General features: G+C 35.5%; 4 protein-coding genes across 5 annotated transcripts; 3 read left to right on the top strand and 1 right to left on the bottom strand.

Moving 5' to 3' along the window:
• Nucleotides 1–4,937: 4,937 nt before the first annotated feature.
• LOC117928777 (probable inactive receptor-like protein kinase At3g56050) lies at nt 4,938–9,972 on the top strand. Its single transcript, XM_034848785.1, has 9 exons — nt 4,938–5,420; nt 5,582–5,714; nt 6,724–6,795; nt 6,901–7,044; nt 7,136–7,276; nt 7,389–7,822; nt 7,923–8,113; nt 8,197–8,329; nt 9,087–9,972. The coding sequence occupies exons 1-9, from the start codon at nt 5,321–5,323 to the stop codon at nt 9,683–9,685; spliced, it is 1,947 nt and encodes a 648-aa protein (XP_034704676.1). The 5' UTR covers nt 4,938–5,320; the 3' UTR covers nt 9,686–9,972.
• An 891-nt stretch (nt 9,973–10,863) lies between these two features.
• LOC117927704 (non-classical arabinogalactan protein 30) lies at nt 10,864–11,672 on the top strand. The gene has a single exon (XM_034847356.1). It carries the CDS (start codon nt 10,953–10,955, stop codon nt 11,487–11,489), a length of 537 nt encoding a protein of 178 aa, XP_034703247.1. The 5' UTR covers nt 10,864–10,952; the 3' UTR covers nt 11,490–11,672.
• Nucleotides 11,673–11,749: 77 nt separating this feature from the next.
• Nucleotides 11,750–15,992, bottom strand: LOC117927703 (probable inactive serine/threonine-protein kinase bub1). The gene is made up of 5 exons (XM_034847355.1): nt 15,878–15,992; nt 15,317–15,461; nt 14,713–14,870; nt 13,604–13,688; nt 11,750–13,517 (listed from the first exon to the last, which is right to left on the bottom strand). The coding sequence occupies exons 1-5, from the start codon at nt 15,967–15,969 to the stop codon at nt 11,961–11,963; spliced, it is 2,037 nt and encodes a 678-aa protein (XP_034703246.1). The 5' UTR covers nt 15,970–15,992; the 3' UTR covers nt 11,750–11,960.
• Nucleotides 15,993–16,791: 799 nt separating this feature from the next.
• Nucleotides 16,792–18,910, top strand: LOC117929174 (high mobility group B protein 7). 2 transcript variants are annotated; one of them, XM_034849403.1, is made up of 7 exons: nt 16,792–16,974; nt 17,043–17,198; nt 17,334–17,421; nt 17,512–17,598; nt 17,704–17,748; nt 17,851–17,939; nt 18,580–18,910. In XM_034849403.1, exons 1-7 carry the CDS (start codon nt 16,886–16,888, stop codon nt 18,590–18,592), a joined length of 567 nt encoding a protein of 188 aa, XP_034705294.1. In that variant the 5' UTR covers nt 16,792–16,885; the 3' UTR covers nt 18,593–18,910. The 2 variants fall into 2 exon arrangements, with proteins under 2 accessions (XP_034705294.1, XP_034705295.1); XM_034849404.1 differs by lacking the exon at nt 17,512–17,598.
• The last annotated feature ends 91 nt before the right edge of the window (nt 18,911–19,001 follow it).

Consider the following 19,001-nt stretch of genomic DNA (forward strand, 5'->3'; position numbering starts at 1 on the left):
TATAAAATTTGAGGGGAGGCATGTGCGCTCCGAGTGCTAAAAGTCTCTCTTAACACTTCAAAAATCTGAAGTCCCAACCAAAGTCCTAGAGACTTGGGACTTTAGAGTAATTCCCAAGTCCCAACCATTTAATTTTTGTGAAGGTTGGTCCGTCCAAATCAGAGAAGAGTCACCTTCTGAGAGGCTTAGTACAGTCACCTACTGCCACGGACCAAACCTCTTTAAGGAACACAAACGTTCCACTCTTTTAAAGATATAGGTCGGGGACAGTTGAGAAGAAGCTTCGAAGAAAGTTGAGGTGTAAATTTCCCATCTTCTTTGGGTCGGGGGTCGGTAGGAGTAGGACCTTGCCCTTATGAAGAAAGGACACCTGAAAAAATTTAAATGAAAAATTTATGACAATAAAATTTTGAATTTATGCCCCGTGATATATACGATGAAATTTGAATTGTTAAATGAAATTATAGATTTATGAAATTAAATTAAGACATGAAATAATACGATCATGTATGAATTAGATGGATAATATATGAGTTAAAGATCGAGTAATGAAATTTGAGTATGAAACAATGAGAATCGGGTTATATTTTTTAGAGTCAATAAAAAACGAAATGTGTGAAAATGAATTGATGTCATTGATTTTTCTTTTTCTTTTTTCTTAAGGTTTATGACTTCTCCCATCAAGTGGAGGAAGATGTTGCCTTCAATGGACGGTTTTTGGGTGGAGTTGTCCACACGACACTTGTATGATTTAGATCTATCTTGATCATGAAAGCCACAAAAATGCAAGAAAATTCCCAAATTTTTTAATTTTATTTTTCTAACATTTACTAAAAAATAATAATAATCTATTTTTAAATTAAAAATTTTAAAAACTAGTTTTTATGACAAAATTTTGTCCAATATGTTTTTTGAGTTTAATATATATATATATATAACTATTTCTAAATTTTAGTGTAAAATGAGGTGATAATCCCTTTGAACCCACCTAAGACTCTACCCTTGTTAGGTAAATAGTAAATGCCTTCCAACTCATTTTTTAAATGTAATTTATTTTGTTGTTGGATTTTTTTTTCTTTTTATTTGAGAGACTTGAAAAATGAAAATACACCTACCCTTTTTTCTATCATTTAAGAAAAAATAATTGACTTTAAGACTATGGTCAGTTCTTATAAAATATTAAGAAAAGAAAAAAAAAGTATAGAAAATTATTTTATTATGAAAAATACAAAAGAAAGTTAAGTATAATTAAAATTATTAAAAAAATTATATATTTTTAAATTATTTAATCTATATATAGAAGAGTTAAATATTTGAAATTTTTTTGAAGTAATATATAAAAATAACTTATTGACTTTAAATCTATTTTTTTCTCTCATATTTTTCCTCAAATTTTTCAAAAACCAAACACAGCCTAAAAGGCTATTTGAGAATGATTGTGTTTTTATAATATGTAATATGATAAAAAAAAAAATAGAAATATTAGTCATTAAGTAGTTGTCAAAAAATCATTTAAGTGATAATATCAGTGTTTAAAAGTTTGCTAAATATCTAATTTCCATAAAAATAAAAACACTTAAAACCCTTTTAAAATCACTTTCAAATGAAGTGTAGAATTCAATTCAGAGTAATTTTGAAAAAGTTAAAAACATTTTTATAATATTGAGAAGTTATTTTTTTATAAAAATCATGATTGTTTTTTATTATGTTTTTATTTGAATGACTTTTTAGTGAAAATATTTTCTTTTAAGAGTGTTTTAAGATAATCATCTAAAAGTACTTTCTTTAAAACATTTTTTAACTCTAAAAATGCTTTTTGAAGTACTTTTAAAAACCTAAAGAATCATTTAAAATAATTTTCAAAAAATCACTTTGTAGATAATTATTCTAAAAAATTCTTTCAAAAATTCTATCAATTAAAAATGATTTTATTAAAATTATTATGAGTGTATATAAAAGTGATTTTAAAAAATGTTTATAGTATTTTTAAAAATATCAAACCGACTCTATCATTCACCACACATAAAAATATCCCAAAGAGAAAAAGAAACAAAAATCCATAAGAAAAAACAAGCCCGGAGAAATTTGGAACTTGAATGGTAAGACAATCAAAGCTAGCCAAAACTCAAGTACCAAAACAAATTCATTGACTTGGAAGTATGAGCCTCTAGACTTCCAACACTTACCCAAACGCCACCAAACAAATCAATTATTTGATTAATACCCATAGACTTGGTCCTTTCTTTGTGCATGTCCCTTTCATTCCGTTTTCCTCACTTCCACATTTTATTTCCTCTTTGAATAATCATTCTCTCAAACGAGAAATTGAGGAGAAATTGCACTTTGGACTCATTCAATGTCTATCTTCATGTGGTCATAAAAATCCAGAAGGTCACATCATCTATGCCATTGATTATTTGGAATTTTTTGATAGGGCTACTGTCGACTTTTCCATTTTTAACTATATTCACTACACCTCACCTCCATATTAGGTTTGATTTTCCTCTCATAGAAGTAGACTTTTTGTTTAATAAATGGATGTTTAGGTGAGCTAACTCAAATTTGATTGAGAGGGTCCTCTTTAGATTTGGAGTTGAAAGGAATTATCAACCAAATTTTATGATCATTTAAGTTGAATTTAGGCAATAACTCGTATGTTCTAGTAGATATTCATAATTTAGAATATTATATTAAATTAAAATTATTGAAACCTGTTTTGTGCGTTATATGTGAGGTAGGGTGTTAAATATTTTATAGTCCGAATATTTTATGGGTTTACTATTTATGTTTTATTTATATATATATATATATATATATATATGTATATTGTTGATAAAAATAATAATTCATAATAATTTTTGAAAATATAAGTTAAATAATACTTTTTATGTTAGGTTACCTAAATTTTAAATAAGAGTTATTATTATTTTTATTTAAAACATATATACGATTATTTATTTTTATTGAATGAAAAAAATGATAATTCAAAAAATAATTACATTTCTATGCTTTCTCCCTTCCATTTCTTATTCATCTTCTTGACGAAAAAAATAAAAAATATAATATTCTCAATCAATATCATATTATATTACATCAATTTATAGCCCATATTGACGAGGGCTTCTAAGGTCTCAAATTGAAGTAGATCCAATCCTTCAACCATTTCAACGCCCTAGATGTCCTTGTCAAGAGTGCCCATTTATATATATATATATATATATATATTAATTAATTAATTAATTAAAAAGAAAAAGAAAATATTTTGGTAGAGGGTAGGGAAGAAAATTGAAAAAATTATTGTGGGCTGCCCCAGGTATTTTTCAAGTTTATATATGGAGAATTTCCCATGAGAATTGTTCAATGAAAATTAAAAAAATAAAAATAAATAGCCACTACAGCCCAAAAAAAAAATTTATGGTGGCCTGCTCTATGCTTTTCATGAGAATGGTTCAATGGAAATTAAAAAATAAGGTAAAAATTTGATCCAGTTGATTCAAACGGCATCACAGACAAAAGTGTGATCCAATCACCAGAAGAAATAAAAATTCATATGTTATAAAATTATTATTTCGTAAGAAGAAATTATATATATGTATATATAGTGGGCAAAATTGAATATTTATAGTGGGCTGCAGCCGCAGAAGTGAGATGTCAACAATGGCGAATGAGAAGGGAGAAGAAAAGATATGATTTGGACGGCGAATGAGAAGGGAGAAGAAAGGAAATGATTTGGAGATAGGAGATGAACATGTGGGCGGCCGTTAATGAGAAGACGTGTGTCTTCCCCAAAAATGACGTGTCACGTGGCTTAGTTGCTTTTCTAATACATAAAATTAAATAAATAAATAAAATAAATTTACGGAATTGTGGCTTAAATTTTTTTTTTAATTAATAAATCGAATTATTTATTAAGCACGTAAAAAGATTTTCTCTTTGTTTTCATTTTATTAATAGCTATTTAGATGGTTTTTAACTTCTATTTATGCAAGAAGGGAAAGTGAATAATTATTTTTATTGTGTAATTTAAAAATAAAACATTTTATTTAAAATTATTAATAAATTCGTAGTGTGTTTTATAATATTTTTATTCGAAATAAATTTAATAAAAAAAAATTTCGAACATTTTTAGGAATATCACATATCAAGCATTTGTTTAGAAAACATTAAAAATGATTTTTAAATATCATAATTGATTTTTGTATTTTTAAATTTAATCAAACGTCTTTTTTTAAAAAACAAAATATATAAGATAAAAGTATTGTGTAGAATCACTACTAAACAAATTTTTAATATCTTCAATAATTAATTAAATAAAATTATATTTGTCATATCCCATTTCTAAAAAAAAAAAAAAAAAGATTTTTTAAATGCTCCCTCTCCCATGGAATAAAAATGTGTTTCGCAGTTATCTTATGTAAAATATTTTTAATAAAAATATTTTTTAAGAAGTATTTTTTTTTATGAGAATCACTATTTCAAGTATTTTTCAAGAAAACATTATAGGTGATTTTATAAAATTTTAAAAGTGTTTCACAATTTAAAAAAAAAATTAAGTTAAAAATACTTTTTAAAATTATTCCAAAAAATTTATTCTCAACTAATCATATGTATTAATATTATTAATTTGATTAATTTAATTTGTGGGCTCAATTACAAATAAATAGAACAAAATCTCACTTAAATTGTTATTTAACTTATTTTATTATTCAAATTCACTAATAATAAGACCGCGTTTGTTGAAAGACGATAAGAATATAGGCTCATCATATCCAACTATTAATTTAATCGTTACGCCACCCACCCACCAAAAAAACCAAAAGCCAAAAACAAAATAAAAGAATTAAATAAATGAAAATAAGGAAATTACGTGGCAGCTCAGGACTGACCCAGTACAACGACTTCGCCCACTTCACAATTCAAGCTTTTCTCAATTATTACTCTCCGATTGCGCTACGAGAGGGAGAGAATTCACCGATTTTTTTCGAGAAGGCGTCGCCGGCACAGCCGAAAACAGCTCACCGAAACGCGTTTTTCCGGCATATGGGGATCTTCTGGCACTTAACCTGCTTTTTGGGTCACTGTGTCTGGTAACTTTTCGCGTTGCGTGAAGAAGAATAAAGAAGAGAAAAAAGTTTGGGTTCACGCGTTTTCAAAGCTAGAACTCAGTCTGGTCTAATCCAGTTCGAAAATACACGCACTGCTTTTGGAATCTCTATATTTCTTCTGGAAAGGTTATTTTTTGGGTTCGTTTTGGTGCATTTTGATCTGGGTTGAAGTCGTTTTGTGTTCGAAGTGCTGCAGAGAAGCTCGGTGGTTGGAAATGGGGGAGAGCAGGAAGCCTGGGCTGGGAATATTGATGGTGGTGATTGTGTGTTCGTTGTATCAGAATTTGGGGCTTTGTTGGTCTCTCAACGACGAAGGTACGTGGTGTGGTTTTGCATTTTTATGGGTGTGTGCTTGGTTGCGGGGAAGTGGAGGACCCAGTTGCAGATCCGGGGAAAGTTTTGTTTCAATGTAGAATCTGGGGCTTCGAATTTCTTGGGATTTTAATTGAGTTTAATCTTTGTTTGGGTGTGTGCAGGTTTGGCTTTGTTGCGATTTCGGGAGAGGGTGGTCAGTGATCCATTCAGGGCTTTAGCGAATTGGGATGATGGAGAGCTTGATCCCTGTTCGTGGTTTGGAGTGGAGTGCTCTGATGGGAAAGTAGTGATATTGTGAGTAATTCTTCTCTGAAAATCAATGGCAAAATATTTGGTTCACTCAGGCTCAAAAAGCTATTGAATTGAACTGTTAATTGTTAAATTGTAAATGAAATTTGGCTTTTTATCTGATTTCATCGTTTGGCATTTTCAGCGTCCAAATTCTTTTTCTTAGGTTTTTTCTCCTGTTGGAAAACATAATACAAAAAAGGATTCATGAATTTGGAAATGAAACCAGGTTACTTATGGAAGAATTTGATTATTTGCAAATCTAGTTTTGGTGGGTTACAGGGCTGCAGACCAAGCCGAAGACAATGAAATTCTAGGCAGCTAGAGATGATGTTGTCTAGGTGATTCGGGTGCTAGTTTGGAGCCGATCAATTGCCTTTGAATGACCAGTTGAATTTTCTAGGGAAGGGTGTTTGGAACCAAGAACTGATGCCCGGATTTTGTGATCATGTTTCTGATGTTAGATGCAGAGCAGGGTTATTGCTCATTGCAATAACGGGCTTAGTTCTCAATTGTTGAGAATCACTGATACTAAATAAAAGCAAGTTCATTTTCAGGTGCAGTTGTATGCAAAGAGTGTATAATTGCTCCATTAGACAATGGTGGTATGTATTGAATGGGTTGATGATTTTAACCCCTCAAACAAGAAAAAAAAATGATAATCTGAAAGATGAAACAAAGTGCAGACCCGAAAGGAGATCTAAAGAGCCAACAGAATTCAATGTGTAGTTTTTTACTTTTAGCCTTTAAGGGAGCTTTTCTCACTTTTGGAGTATTTGGGCATGTTCTTTAGAGGTTAGGTTTCGCACCAGCCTCTTTTCTGCTTTCATGTTTTATGGTTCCCATCCATTCACCGGCTTCTAAGGCTTTGCTAAATTGTTAACTGAGAAATATCCATCAAGAATTTCTATACCACTTCTTTATATTAGTTTTATGGCTTTCTCAGGCATAAAAAGTCTCCTTTTACTGCTAATACATTCTTGTCATTCTGAAACCATATATCTACAACTTGCAGGAACTTGAAAGATCTTTGTCTTAGAGGAACACTGGCACCAGAGCTCGGGAGCCTGGCTAACATAAAGTCTATGTAAGCAAAGATATTAGTCTTCAACTTTTGCAAGCTGATTTTTTGTTATTAGACTTTCACCTTCTTTAATTTTTGTGCATAATTTTCATTCTGTCCTTTCTACAGTATTTTACGCAACAACTCTTTTTCTGGAACCATTCCTGAAGAGATTGGAGAGCTGAAAGAGCTGGAGGTATTGGACTTGGGATACAATAACCTCTGTGTGCCAATCCCGGCTAACCTTGGCAATAATCTGTCTCTAACAATCCTGTCAGTCGATAGTACCAAACAGTTTGATTTTAATTATGTCCATCTTCTTTCTCTATTCTTGCACTAACTCGGCTTTGTGCATATACTGCAGTCTACTGGACAACAATGTCCTCATAAGTAGCTTACCTTCTCAAATTCATGAGCTTGTGGTGTTATCAGAATCTCAAGTAGACGAGAACCAGCTATCTAATATTGCAAAAATTTCATCCTGGCATGGAGGATCCTGTACACGGTATGTCATTGCAAAAATCTCTAGAGTGTTTTTTTTCTTTCCTTTTGCTTTCTTTTGACACTTCATTATTTGTCTGATCAGCTGCATGACAATCTCTCTTCTTTTTCTTAAGGAAAACCGACCAGACTGAAGATGTAGTTCATCACAGACTACTGTCAACAGCTGAGGATCGCAGAGTTCGCATACCTCCCTCTTCACCTTCACCTTCACCTTCATCTTCACCTTTGCCGTCACCGTCACCATCACCAGAATTCCAGACTCGTTCTACCACAACACCTGTGCTAACACCAAGCCCGAATTCCTCTGATCCATCTGTTTCTTCTTCAGGGCCCTCCCTTACTAACACATCATCCTCTTCCCCCTCAGAAAGCTCTTCCAGGAAATCAAATTCGAAGCACACTCTGCTATTGGTTGGTGTAATAGGCGGTTCTGTACTTGTTTTCATTTGCATTATTTGCATATATCTCTTTAGAACCAATAAAGTGGCCACTGTTAGACCTTGGGCCACAGGATTAAGTGGGCAGCTTCAGAAGGTCTTTGTAACCGGTAATTGTTCCAACCCCCTCTTCTGATCCCTGTATATTGCTCATGTCCGTATTAATGGTTCTGTGCCTTATGTATGCATGACCTGATATCTGCATTTCAGGTGTACCAAAGCTGAAGAGGTCGGAGCTTGAAACAGCTTGTGAAGACTTCAGTAATGTAATTGGTTCTTCGTCAATAGGGACCGTGTACAAAGGAACATTGTCTAGCGGAGTTGAAATAGCTGTGACATCTGCTGCAGTGACATCTTCCAAGGATTGGTCAAAAAATCTAGAAGTGCAGTTCAGGAAGAAGGTACTTGAGAGATTACATCCACTAAACTTTGTGGTTTTGATTCATCTTGGTAGTCCTTACATTTTCTTTGGTTGTGGTTTCAGATCGAAAGGTTATCAAAAGTGAACCACAAGAATTTTGTCAACCTTCTCGGATATTGTGAAGAAGAGGAACCTTTCACCAGAATGATGGTTTTTGAATATGCTCCGAATGGAACGCTTTTTGAGCATTTACATAGTAAGCATCAAATTCTTTTTCTTATCATTTTCTTAAAAGGACTTTAATTTATGGTCAAAATCAGGATATAACTTGGCAAGTTACTCTATATTCAGTTGATTACACGGACCATTTAGAGCCTGAAGGATAAGCATTCTTGACTTGAGAAATCATCCTGTACTCCACATCAACTGATATAATGGTTCTGTTTCAACCTCAAGAGCCATCAGAATTAAGTTAGAAAATTTTTGTGATAAAATTTGATTTCAAATTTTTATGGCTATGTGACGTACCAGAATCAACATTTGACTTATTCATATCACTACCGAACTGACTTGGTCAGCACAAATTGCCTGTGCAAGTTGTATACTCTCTTTTACATTACATCAAAAGACTCAATTTGCATGTTTGACTTTGGGGGTTCAAACATATTCATTTGACCATTTGTCAGAATATTATCACTAGCAAGTTCTTTATTTCTGAAATTTCCGTTACTAACCATAGGAATCTCCTTATGCCTATGATGTGGTCACCTCCCATTTGAGGCCATCTAGTTATGAAACATGTCATGCAAGGGAAAAAATAAATGGAACCGAGGTTTGCAGTCAGCTTTCGTTTTTGCTGATGAGCTCTTGAATGGGATGTTAAGGTGGCTGCATCATTTTGACCAGGAATATTTTTATGCCTATGTTTAAGGATAATTATTTTTCATATGCCATTATCCTTTTGTTGACTATTTGCTTTAGGGCAAGATCTCTAATTCTGGTGAATCCTGCAGTAAAAGAAGCTGAACACTTGGACTGGGCAATGCGGCTGAGAGCTGCAATGGGTATGGCATACTACCTCAACCATATCCACCAATTGACTCCGCCTATAGCCCATGAGAACCTGAACTCTTCAGCGGTTAATCTTGCTGAAGACTATGCAGCCAAGGTCTCAGATTTCAGCGTCTGGAATGTGATGGCTGCCACTGAGATGAAGTCACCCAGAGTGGAGCTTTCTGATTCACCATCAGCAGACCCAGAAAGTAATGTCTACAGCTTTGGTGTAATTTTGTTCGAAATGATAACAGGTAGAGTTCCTTACTCAGTGGACAACGGCTCTCTTGAGGACTGGGCATCAAACTATTTGCAAGGGGACCGACCCATCAAAGAAATGGTGGATCCAACCCTAAAATCCTTCCAAGAGGAGCAGCTTGAGAGTATCCGTGAAGTAATCAATTCTTGTGTAAACCCTGACCCAAAACAAAGACCAACAATGAGAGACGTCACTGCAAGAATGAGAGAAATAACCGAAATAGGTCCTGATGGAGCAATCCCCAAGCTTTCTCCTCTGTGGTGGGCAGAGCTTGAGATATTGTCCACAGAAGCAAGCTAAGAGTTGAAGTTGTTATTGTAAGTAGTTTCTCAGGCACAGAAGCAGTCGCCTTTTGATACCCATCTGTATTTAATGTAGAGGCAATCGTATGCTTCTTGTATATAAATGAATTGGTGAATGCCATTTCTTTCGGTTTTGCTGTCCAAAATTTGGCAGTCAGAGTGCACAGAAAAAGGAAAAAAAAAAAAAAAAGGCTTTCTTTTGCTGTGACAGCACACAGCAATCTTTGTGTACTTTCTGAAACTTATATAAGTTTTGAATTATTGTATTACTATCCTATTTTGCTTCACCCACTTCAACTTCTTTTGTTCCATGCATGGCTGCTGGCTGCAATGTGGATAACAAATATGACAAGAATGGAATTGGAATGGAGTCATCCTTTGTCTCATTTCCAACAACTTTCTTTCTTTCTTTTTAATTATTATTTTCCTTCTCATTTCCCTTTTGTGGGGTTGCTCCTAATTGTTAGTCTTTTGCCCCAACTTGCACATCTTGAACCATCTCAACCTAACAGTGCTGAATCGAATCCTTGAAAAGACTTGCAGCAGCCAGCATCATGACCACAGGAGTGAAAAATTATTCTTCCTAAAATAAAATGTAAAAAAGAAGGTGATTCTCACTTTATGCTAACTCATTCCAAAATGTGAAAGGGAAAAGTAGTCTGTCTCTCTGATGTGTCCTAGAAATGATTCATTTGTAGACAAATTTTTTAAAACAGGTTTTAAGAATGGGTCTACACAAATTTTTAATTATAATTTTTTAAGAATGGGTCATTGGGTTCATGTATGGATTGATTCCTGATAAGCTAAAAGTTTTACCTTAAGTTCAGTAAGAAATTCAACAATTGTTTACTTAATTTTATTTCAAAATCTTAATATGAAAATTAGAAAAATATTACTTTTTACAATAATATTGTTTTGACTTATGTAATAAATTTATTAAATAATATTAATATTATTCTTTAAAATTTATAACTTTGATTTCCACTTCAAATTTCCGTTAAAGTCAAAAAGTAGGAAGCTTGTAATTATATTTTCTTCCCACTTCCATTTTCTCCAACCTTGGTATAGGAAGATGCCATAAATAGTCAATTAGAAAAGGGGGAAGGTTGGCTTCACGTAGTATGAAGCATAGTGGCCCTCACGTCAATGAGAAGTTCAACTCAACTAAATCAATATACTATAAATACAATCCCCTTCCATTATCTCCTCATCCTAAATAGTCATCCTCCTCAAGTCACAGAGCTCTAACCACCTTTCCAACAATTATGGAGGGCAGAAAACTCAAGATTTTCATCTCATCCTGTCTGCTTCTCTCTTTGGCCTTCCCTTCAGTCACCATGGCCGAGGAAATCCCCAAAAAACCAGAGGAGAAGACAGCAGCAGTGGTGGTGGAAGGCATGGTCTACTGCCAGAGCTGTGAACAGTTTGGATCATGGTCCTTAACTGGGGCTGAGCCTATCCCTGCTGCCAAAGTCAGTGTCATCTGCAAAGACCACAAGGATCAAGTCAGCTTCTACAAGGCTTTTGAGACCGATGGGAACGGTTACTTCTATGCTGAACTTGATGGCTTCAAGATGAGCCATAATATTCTGGATCATCCCCTCCACTCATGCCATGTGAAGCTTGTTTACTCGCCTCTTGAGAACTGCAACCTTCTCTCCAATGTCAACTATGGTCTCTCTGGTTCCCCACTTCGCTATGAGAACAAGAGATTGTTTGGGAAGCATTATGAGGCTGTGATCTATGCTGCAGGTCCCTTGGCTTTCCGTCCTGCTCATTGCCCTCCAAAGACTCATGACTGATTTTATTACCATTTGTTTGTAAGCTTCGCATTGATGTTCAGTCAGTTTCCTTCCATTTTTTTTAGCTCCTGTTGATTCAACAGTTCCTTTCCAAACAAGTTGGGATTTTGTTTTCTTCTTGAATAAACTGGATTCAATTGTAGAAAATCCCCCAAAAGCAAATAAATGAATGATTCAGTCACAGTTGTGCTGTACCATTAACTGAAACATGGATATGACAAATAGACAGTTCAAAGGCAATGAAAAAGAAAAGGAAAAGATGAAATCAAACCAGACCAATCTCATATTTCAAATACATGTTTATCAGTACAAACATAGAAGCATCATTTTCAAACCATGAGTCAAACTTTGCCATTTGAGCCAAGGCTCAAGAACAAATTTGATGTTTCTAATATATCAATCAGATCAAGAAAACCAGTTGTACATCAACTACAAGCACAAAATTTCAGAAATACAGTGTTGGTCATGGTCCTAAAAGTCCAGTGGCATTCCAAACATCTTATTTATCTCATCCATGGCCTCTTTTGTAAACACAGTAGGCTCAGACAAATCAAATTCCCTTGATTTGTGGGATGATTTTGGTAGGGATCGACGTTGCTGAGATTCCCAATCATCATCAGGAAGTATTGAAAACCCTTGTTGAGATGCCAAATCATTATCAGGAAGTATTGAAAACCCTTGTTGAGATGCCAAATCATTATCAGGAAGTATTGAAAACCCTTTTTGAGATTCCAAATCATCATCAGGAAGTATTGAGAACCCTCCACCAAAATCTCTTTTTGTGTCAGGTACCTTATCCTGCCTCTTTGGTCTTCTTTTCCTTACAAATTCTATCGGCTTCCCAAACATGTTATTGATATCATTCATTGCTTCCTTCAAGTTAATTGTAGGTTCTACTAATCCATGGTGACAAACATTTTCCACCTCTGGTTCATCCAAGATGGTGGATCCCACAAACCTACAAACGACTGTGTCCTCTCTAAATTTCGGTCGAGATGAGTTCTCTGCATGCAGATTCTCAGAAGATTCAGATGGATCATCCTTTGGACTTGGGAACACGAAAACATTTACACCTGAACCTTCTGTCCCATCTTGGACTTCACTTTCTTCCTCCAAGTGATCTTTCTCATCATTTCTGTCTCCAACCCCATTGGCCTCTTCTTCATCAATAAATATATTGAACGACTCTTGGTGAGACCTCGTGTCATGTTTAGTAGGTTGTAGCAGTGGAAAACCCCCTTCCTTCTTATGATCTGACAATCCAACCCTGTTATCTAAATTTTCATCGACAAACACCTCAAATCCAGCATTCAATCTTTTGTCAGCTTTGGCCCCAAGTGCATCAGTTCCACTGCATTGCACTGGCAGAAAATCCTTATCTTTCTTTTGATATGATGATCCAACACCATTATCTAAGTTTTCATCAACAAACACCTTAAATCCGTTGTTCAAACTATTATCAACTCTGGGACGGCGTCTGGTTGCCCTACCAACCATAGCTGGCTCTAAAGGTTCTCGAAACATGTTATTAATGGCATTCATGGCTTCCTTCATGTTAATAGTAGGTTCAACAAGACCATGATGGCAGGCATCTTCTGCTTCAGACTTTCCAACAACGGCAGTGTCTAGAAACTTTACCAGAAGTGGATCCTCGCAGAATGTGCTCGGTCTATCTAACTTTGTTTCAGTAAATTCTTGCTGGTTGGAATAAGCCACAGGTTCAATATTCGTAATGATTTCCTTCTTCAAGGATGGAATGCTATCCGTTCCACCATCACACAATTTTTCTGATAGTCTAACGCGGTTAGATTCTTCCATTGGCATCGCATCATGTGAGCTTTCCTTCGACACCTTATTAGTCTCTGCACTTTTGTGATTATGTAATGTTTTAGGTGAAGATTCCTCGGGCCATGTTCCTGTATGCTGTCTCTCAACTCTCTGCATATTTTCATTGATTTCTTTAGTCTCACCACAATGCTGAGTTAGAACCCTAGCAGGAGGTTTATTGGTTTTTCTCCCTTCCTGGCGCTGCAAGACATTTGACTACTGTTAGTAAATTGAGGGTTTCGAAACTACAAGAAAAAACCCATCTCAGAAAATCAACAAAAAGCAACCTGGATTCTCCTGTTCTTGTGTCTCTCCAAGCGATGAAGGAACTGCTCATACGATTTCTGCAACTCTTCAAGAGGCTCTGCAAGACTGTTCAGCAGCTCATAAGAGGTGAACATAACTCTAAACCATGTTTTCAATTATTAAATCATGTCCCAATTATATCCTTAACTGGGTATATTATGTCAATACATCCAGATGGTGGGGTGACTCCTCCAATTAACAACCGATAGATTCAGAGTTTCTACTCTCTGCAAGCAGAACCAGTAATCACTATGAAGTTAAAGCTTCTATTGACAAGTAGAGGACACTTAAAGATAGGAGGGGCAATTTTAATGTAAAATTATATTGCAACTCCTTATGCATTGAGACTAAAGTAGTATTCCCAGCCAAAGAAATTTGGGGTAAGCTCCTTTGTGAATGTGTTTCTTTTTTTTTGGCTTGGGAAGTAGTAGGGGAAGATCTTATTAGATATTTTAATAAAGAGGGGATAGACAATAGTCAACAAATGTAGCATTTGGAAAGATAGCGAAAAATCAGCTGATCACATCTTGATACGTTGTGAGTAGAAGAGTGCTATGGACATTGCTTTTAGCAATCTTTGACCTGAAATGGGTGTTTCCAACTTTAGTGAGAAATCCCCTTCTCAAGTGGAAATTTAAGGGGTTGGATAGGAAGAACAGAATTGCTTGGAGCATGGCTTCCCTTTGTTTGTTTTGGTGTATGTGGAAAGAGCATAACGAAAGGATTTTCAATGAAGAAGAACCTCCATATCAAAAGCTGAAGGAGTACTTCATTAAATCACTGTTGGGACGGTCCCACACTTGGTTGGAATTAGAGAGTTTCTCAATGATAGCCTTATCTGTGTATAGTTTTTTAAGGCTGTTTTTTTTGTATATGCCTTTTGATGTTTGTGCTATGATGCTCTCTGTATGCTACCTGTGTACATAGGGTGTGTGCCCCTTTCTTTGGCACTCTTTAATAGATGCTCCATTTGTTCAGCAAAAAAAGATATAGGATCAGGACTTTATCAGCAAAATGTTATTCCTTCACTGTTTGTGTGAGAGGAATACTTCAAAAACCGAAGAAACTATTTGGAAGTTGGATGACTTACTTTTGCACACCCAAGTGGTACATCTTATCAGCCTCCTCAAATTTCTTGATCTTCTCATAGTGAAGAGCATATGCCTGGTAAAACAAGGCCCGCTTCTCCCCAATGTGATTAATTTCCATAGTTCTCAAAAGTCCTCTCGGATCATCCACAAAATCCATCTACTCAAGCATCAAAAGAAAACAAAAAAACCCCAGTCAACCATTAATGCTCCATTTGGTTGCCTAGAAAATTGTGAGGAAAAAAGAAACCTCCATTAAAAAGAGCCTAATTTACAACAATCTCATTATGCTTTTTCCTGCATACTCCCTTCCAGTACCTAAAAATACTCCCCTTCATTCTACTTTGATCTGGATTGTGACATTACAAAAAGCCTACTTGGCATTTTCTAATACACATCTTTGATTAGTACAGGAGGGATTTTTATGTCCAGTAAACAAGAAATAATACAAAACATCAATGCTAGAGGAACTTCTATTTACTTTCCTTTTCCTGAGTTTTCTGAAAGACCAAACATATAATGAAAAAGAACCACCAGAAACCAAATGACCCGCGAACATAATATTCAATGGAAACAAAAAACACAGTGATGGGAAATCTGATTTACCAATTGCAACCAAACACGAAGGTACCGCATATCATTTGTGTAACGCCGATCAGTCTCAAAGGTCTGCGCGCATTTCTGTAGAAATCGAGGGAGCTTCTCTTTCAGAAGCTGCGGCGGCAGAGACTCCATCATCTTCCGAATCCCCCTGTAACACCATCCCATTCATATGAAATCAAGGTGAATAAAAGCCGAGAATACAAAATGCCACACGGAGGTGGATTTCTTTATGAAGAAATTCGATACTGTGAAGTGGAAACTGAATCATATAAAACATAGAAAACAGAAAAATGGGTTTGATTTTGCAGAGACTGCGAAATATCACATGGAAACAGAGGCAGAGAAATCAAAGGATTCACAGAAAACAGAAGTTTGTTTTTAAAGAAACGCAGGAATTGGTTTAAATGGGGTTTTTTCTTGCAGAGATTCCAGATGCGAAATCAAAACTAAATCACATGAAACACAGGAAATGGATAAATGGGTTTGTCTCAGCGGAGATTTTAGAGTATGAAATGGGAAGGAAAGCTGCGAAAATAGCAGAAACGGAGAAAATGGTTTGTTTACCGGAGCCATGGGAGAAGAGGGTCTTTGCCAGTGTAGGTTTTGATATCAGAAATCAAAGAAGAGAAGAGATCGCCATGGAGTGTGTTCGCCATGGTTGTGGTCCAACTGAGACTGGAGACGATCTTCAATTTTGAATCTAGGCGCCCAGAGTTGGGATTCTCTTCTGTGTGAAACACTCACACACGTTGAAACAAGCGACTGATCCACACGTGCGCGCATAAAGGTCATACGATCTCAAAGAATCACACGGGGAATGTTGTTCGTCCCTATGACCTTCTTATTTATCTTTCTATATAAATATTAAATTTCATATATAATAATAATAATAATAAAGGAAATGAAGGCTTTAAATACACCAAATTTATTATGACCCTCCAATCAGTGGGTTCAAGAAGTGAAGCCATAGGCCCCAACTCAGTCCGACCTTGAACATTAGAGCAGTGGTAATACTCTGGTCAGTAACAAGTGCTTTGGAGAAAGAACATGAATTTGGAGAGTGGTGTCCCACGTGTAATTATTTTTAAAATATCATGAACATGTGGTAGCATGGACTTTTCAAAATTAGACTTTAACCATGCTGAATGGAAAAGGAAAAAAAATGTTTGATGATATTAATTGTCTATTAAAACTTATGATTTTGTATTTGGATTGGTTGGCTAAGCTGGGTTTACGGTAAAAACCCAGGTTACCCTTCATACCTGTCCTTGTTACACGGTAAATTTTACGTGTCACTCTCTTATTGGCTGCCCTCCATTTACCTTTCCTGCGACATTTTAATTCACCGCGCGGGAACTCATTTTTCATTTTTCACGTTTTAAAAAGCTGATATTTTTCATTAATTACCAAAACTTATAGTACCTCTTCCCGCGCGAAGATGGCGAGTGCAAGTTAGCAAGGCGCACTCACTAACATACACCGGCAACACGAACACGATCATTTTAGCCAACCGCCAGAGCTCAGCGCCAGCGCGGGCACGGCTGAGTGAGGCAGCGGAGCGGCGTGGCTGCGATGGCGAATCCGCCGATAACTCGGAAGAGGGTCCACGCCATTGCCAGTGGCATTCGTCGTGGGCCTAATGGAAGCGCCTTTGAGAAATGGTATTATTCGCCCCCCTCTCTCTCTCTCTCTGTGTTCAGTTTCGTTTGATGGGTTCCGATATTTGCAGCCATGGTTGTGGCGTTTCGGTGGCGATAGCTCTGGCCGATATGCATGACTGTGGATTGAAGAGGGATGTGAAGAGATTCAAAGGACAGCGTGAGGTTCAAATTCTGAGGAAACAAACGTGTTTGGGCGAACCCAGATCGCCTTTTAGGCTTTTCATGTGTGTTGTCTCTTTCTTCATTGTTCTTATCTATATATTCTCTCAGTGGAAATCCCTACAGAAAATGTTGTGAAAAATTCAAGGAAAATTGAAGCTAAATTTGGTGGGTATGTTTCTGTTGGTGGGGTTTTGTAGGGAAAACTTTAGGAAGGCCAGCAAGACTGGAAATCCGATTGATGTTGATCGAATAGGATTTGAAGCATGGAAGAAAATGTCAATGGAGGTATAAATTTGTAAGAAAAATTGTATTGGGTTTTGCCCAATTGGTTTTATTAGAATGTTAATATGATTATTACATTTTTTTTTTAATTAGGAGAGGAAACCATATATCATTCAAGCTGAAAAAGTGAATTCAGAACACCTGAAAATCTTGCTCAAAGAAGAACATGATAGGGTAGAGGTAATTGAACTAGTCCAACTTTTGATCTGTGAACTAATAAATCTGAATTATAGTGAGGTTCCATTACTTCTGAAGAATGGGCTCATGGACTCTGATTGTTTGCAGGTAGACGACGAGGCGGATTCAGCAATGGTTGGGAAGTTTGATAAGGTTAGTCTTCAATTTCCAGTGCCCACCACAGGGGTTTTGAGTTTGAAGCCTGGTTGGATGCAGTTCCACTTGTTTTTCTATTCATCCACTTGTGATTTGCAGTTCTATGGCTTCTATGAAGACTCTGAAGATTCAGATAGCTTCCAAAGTTTTCGGTCTAAAACAATCGAGAGCTTTAACACGTTCACTTGGTACCTCCCTCTTTGCTTTGTCTGCTGTGTTTTCAGCATTGCAGTCAAGTTTAGACTGTTTGGAAACTTCTTGAAAGCAATTTTCTGCTCTTTAGAATAGATTTTTTTTTTTCTTCCCACAAAACTTTGTTTTTGAGAATTTGTTTTGAGGATAAGGTTGTTTTGTAAAACAAATTTGAGGCACATTTATGGTGTGTTTGGGAGTGTTTTCATTTAAAATGTTTTTATTAGAAGCATTTTATCTAGAAACTGTTTTGGAATATCACTTATCAAGTGCTTTTTAAGAAAGTACCCTAATTGATTTTTCAAGTTTACTTGATTTTTTTCAAAACGTTTTTTAAAAATGCTTTTCAAAAACATAGTCAAATAAGCTATTAGTTGAAAATATAAAGAATACTTGAAAATCCTTACATTAAAGGCTTGTCACATTTCATAAAGAATAAGTCGAGAAAATTGTTTTTCATATTTGAGTTTTCAAACATGATTTTATTTTTAAAAACAATTAACAATTCTTTGTAAGAACCTTTGTCGAAAGATGTTTTCTAATAACAATACTCAAAAACATTGCCCAATACACCTATTCAACTTCACCTTCCTATTCTACAGATGGCTACTTACCAAACTTCCCCATATGAAACAGGGGCCCTTATTAAAGATCAAAATCATGGATATTTGAAGCCTTTGGTTTTTGTCAACAGTTCAAATCCAGAGCTCTGGAAGAGCTTTCCCCACCACCTCTCCTCAAAAGCAAGTCATTTGGCTGTTGTTCATTTATAGAGTACAGAAAGGTCTCATATTTTGTTTCTGATGCTGTTAATATATTTTCTGGGGACACTGCTGATGAAGCATTGCTCATATTCTCATCAGAGTAATCGAAATCTTTTCTTGTGAATTCATCGGCATGGATTACTAGTTCCTGCTGGTTTTGATGTATGGGCTCATTGATTTAATCAAAATGCTCGGTTTGAACACTTCCCCATTTCCTTCAAACTGAATAGAAGAAGAAGATCAAGAAGAAAGAGAAAATGAGAGAAAAAATAAATTAGTTAGGGTTCATTTGGT

The sequence above is a fragment of the Vitis riparia genome, chromosome 13, assembly GCF_004353265.1.
Source record: "Vitis riparia cultivar Riparia Gloire de Montpellier isolate 1030 chromosome 13, EGFV_Vit.rip_1.0, whole genome shotgun sequence".
NCBI lineage: Eukaryota > Viridiplantae > Streptophyta > Magnoliopsida > Vitales > Vitaceae > Vitis > Vitis riparia.

Coding starts and splice junctions, on each gene's coding strand:
- LOC117928777 (XM_034848785.1), top strand. CDS start 5,321: ATGGGGGAGAGCAGGAAGCCTGGGCTGGGAATATTGATGGTGGTGATT. Junction 5,421..5,581: donor TTGGTCTCTCAACGACGAAG/GTACGTGGTGTG, acceptor GGGTGTGTGCAG/GTTTGGCTTTGTTGCGATTT. Junction 7,045..7,135: donor AATCTGTCTCTAACAATCCT/GTCAGTCGATAG, acceptor CATATACTGCAG/TCTACTGGACAACAATGTCC.
- LOC117927704 (XM_034847356.1), top strand. CDS start 10,953: ATGGAGGGCAGAAAACTCAAGATTTTCATCTCATCCTGTCTGCTTCTC.
- LOC117927703 (XM_034847355.1), bottom strand. CDS start 15,969: ATGGCGAACACACTCCATGGCGATCTCTTCTCTTCTTTGATTTCTGAT. Junction 13,689..14,712: donor TACCACTTGGGTGTGCAAAA/GTAAGTCATCCA, acceptor GCTGCTGAACAG/TCTTGCAGAGCCTCTTGAAG. Junction 13,518..13,603: donor ACAAGAACAGGAGAATCCAG/GTTGCTTTTTGT, acceptor AATGTCTTGCAG/CGCCAGGAAGGGAGAAAAAC.
- LOC117929174 (XM_034849403.1), top strand. CDS start 16,886: ATGGCGAATCCGCCGATAACTCGGAAGAGGGTCCACGCCATTGCCAGT. Junction 16,975..17,042: donor GGAAGCGCCTTTGAGAAATG/GTATTATTCGCC, acceptor CGATATTTGCAG/CCATGGTTGTGGCGTTTCGG. Junction 17,599..17,703: donor AAGAACATGATAGGGTAGAG/GTAATTGAACTA, acceptor GATTGTTTGCAG/GTAGACGACGAGGCGGATTC.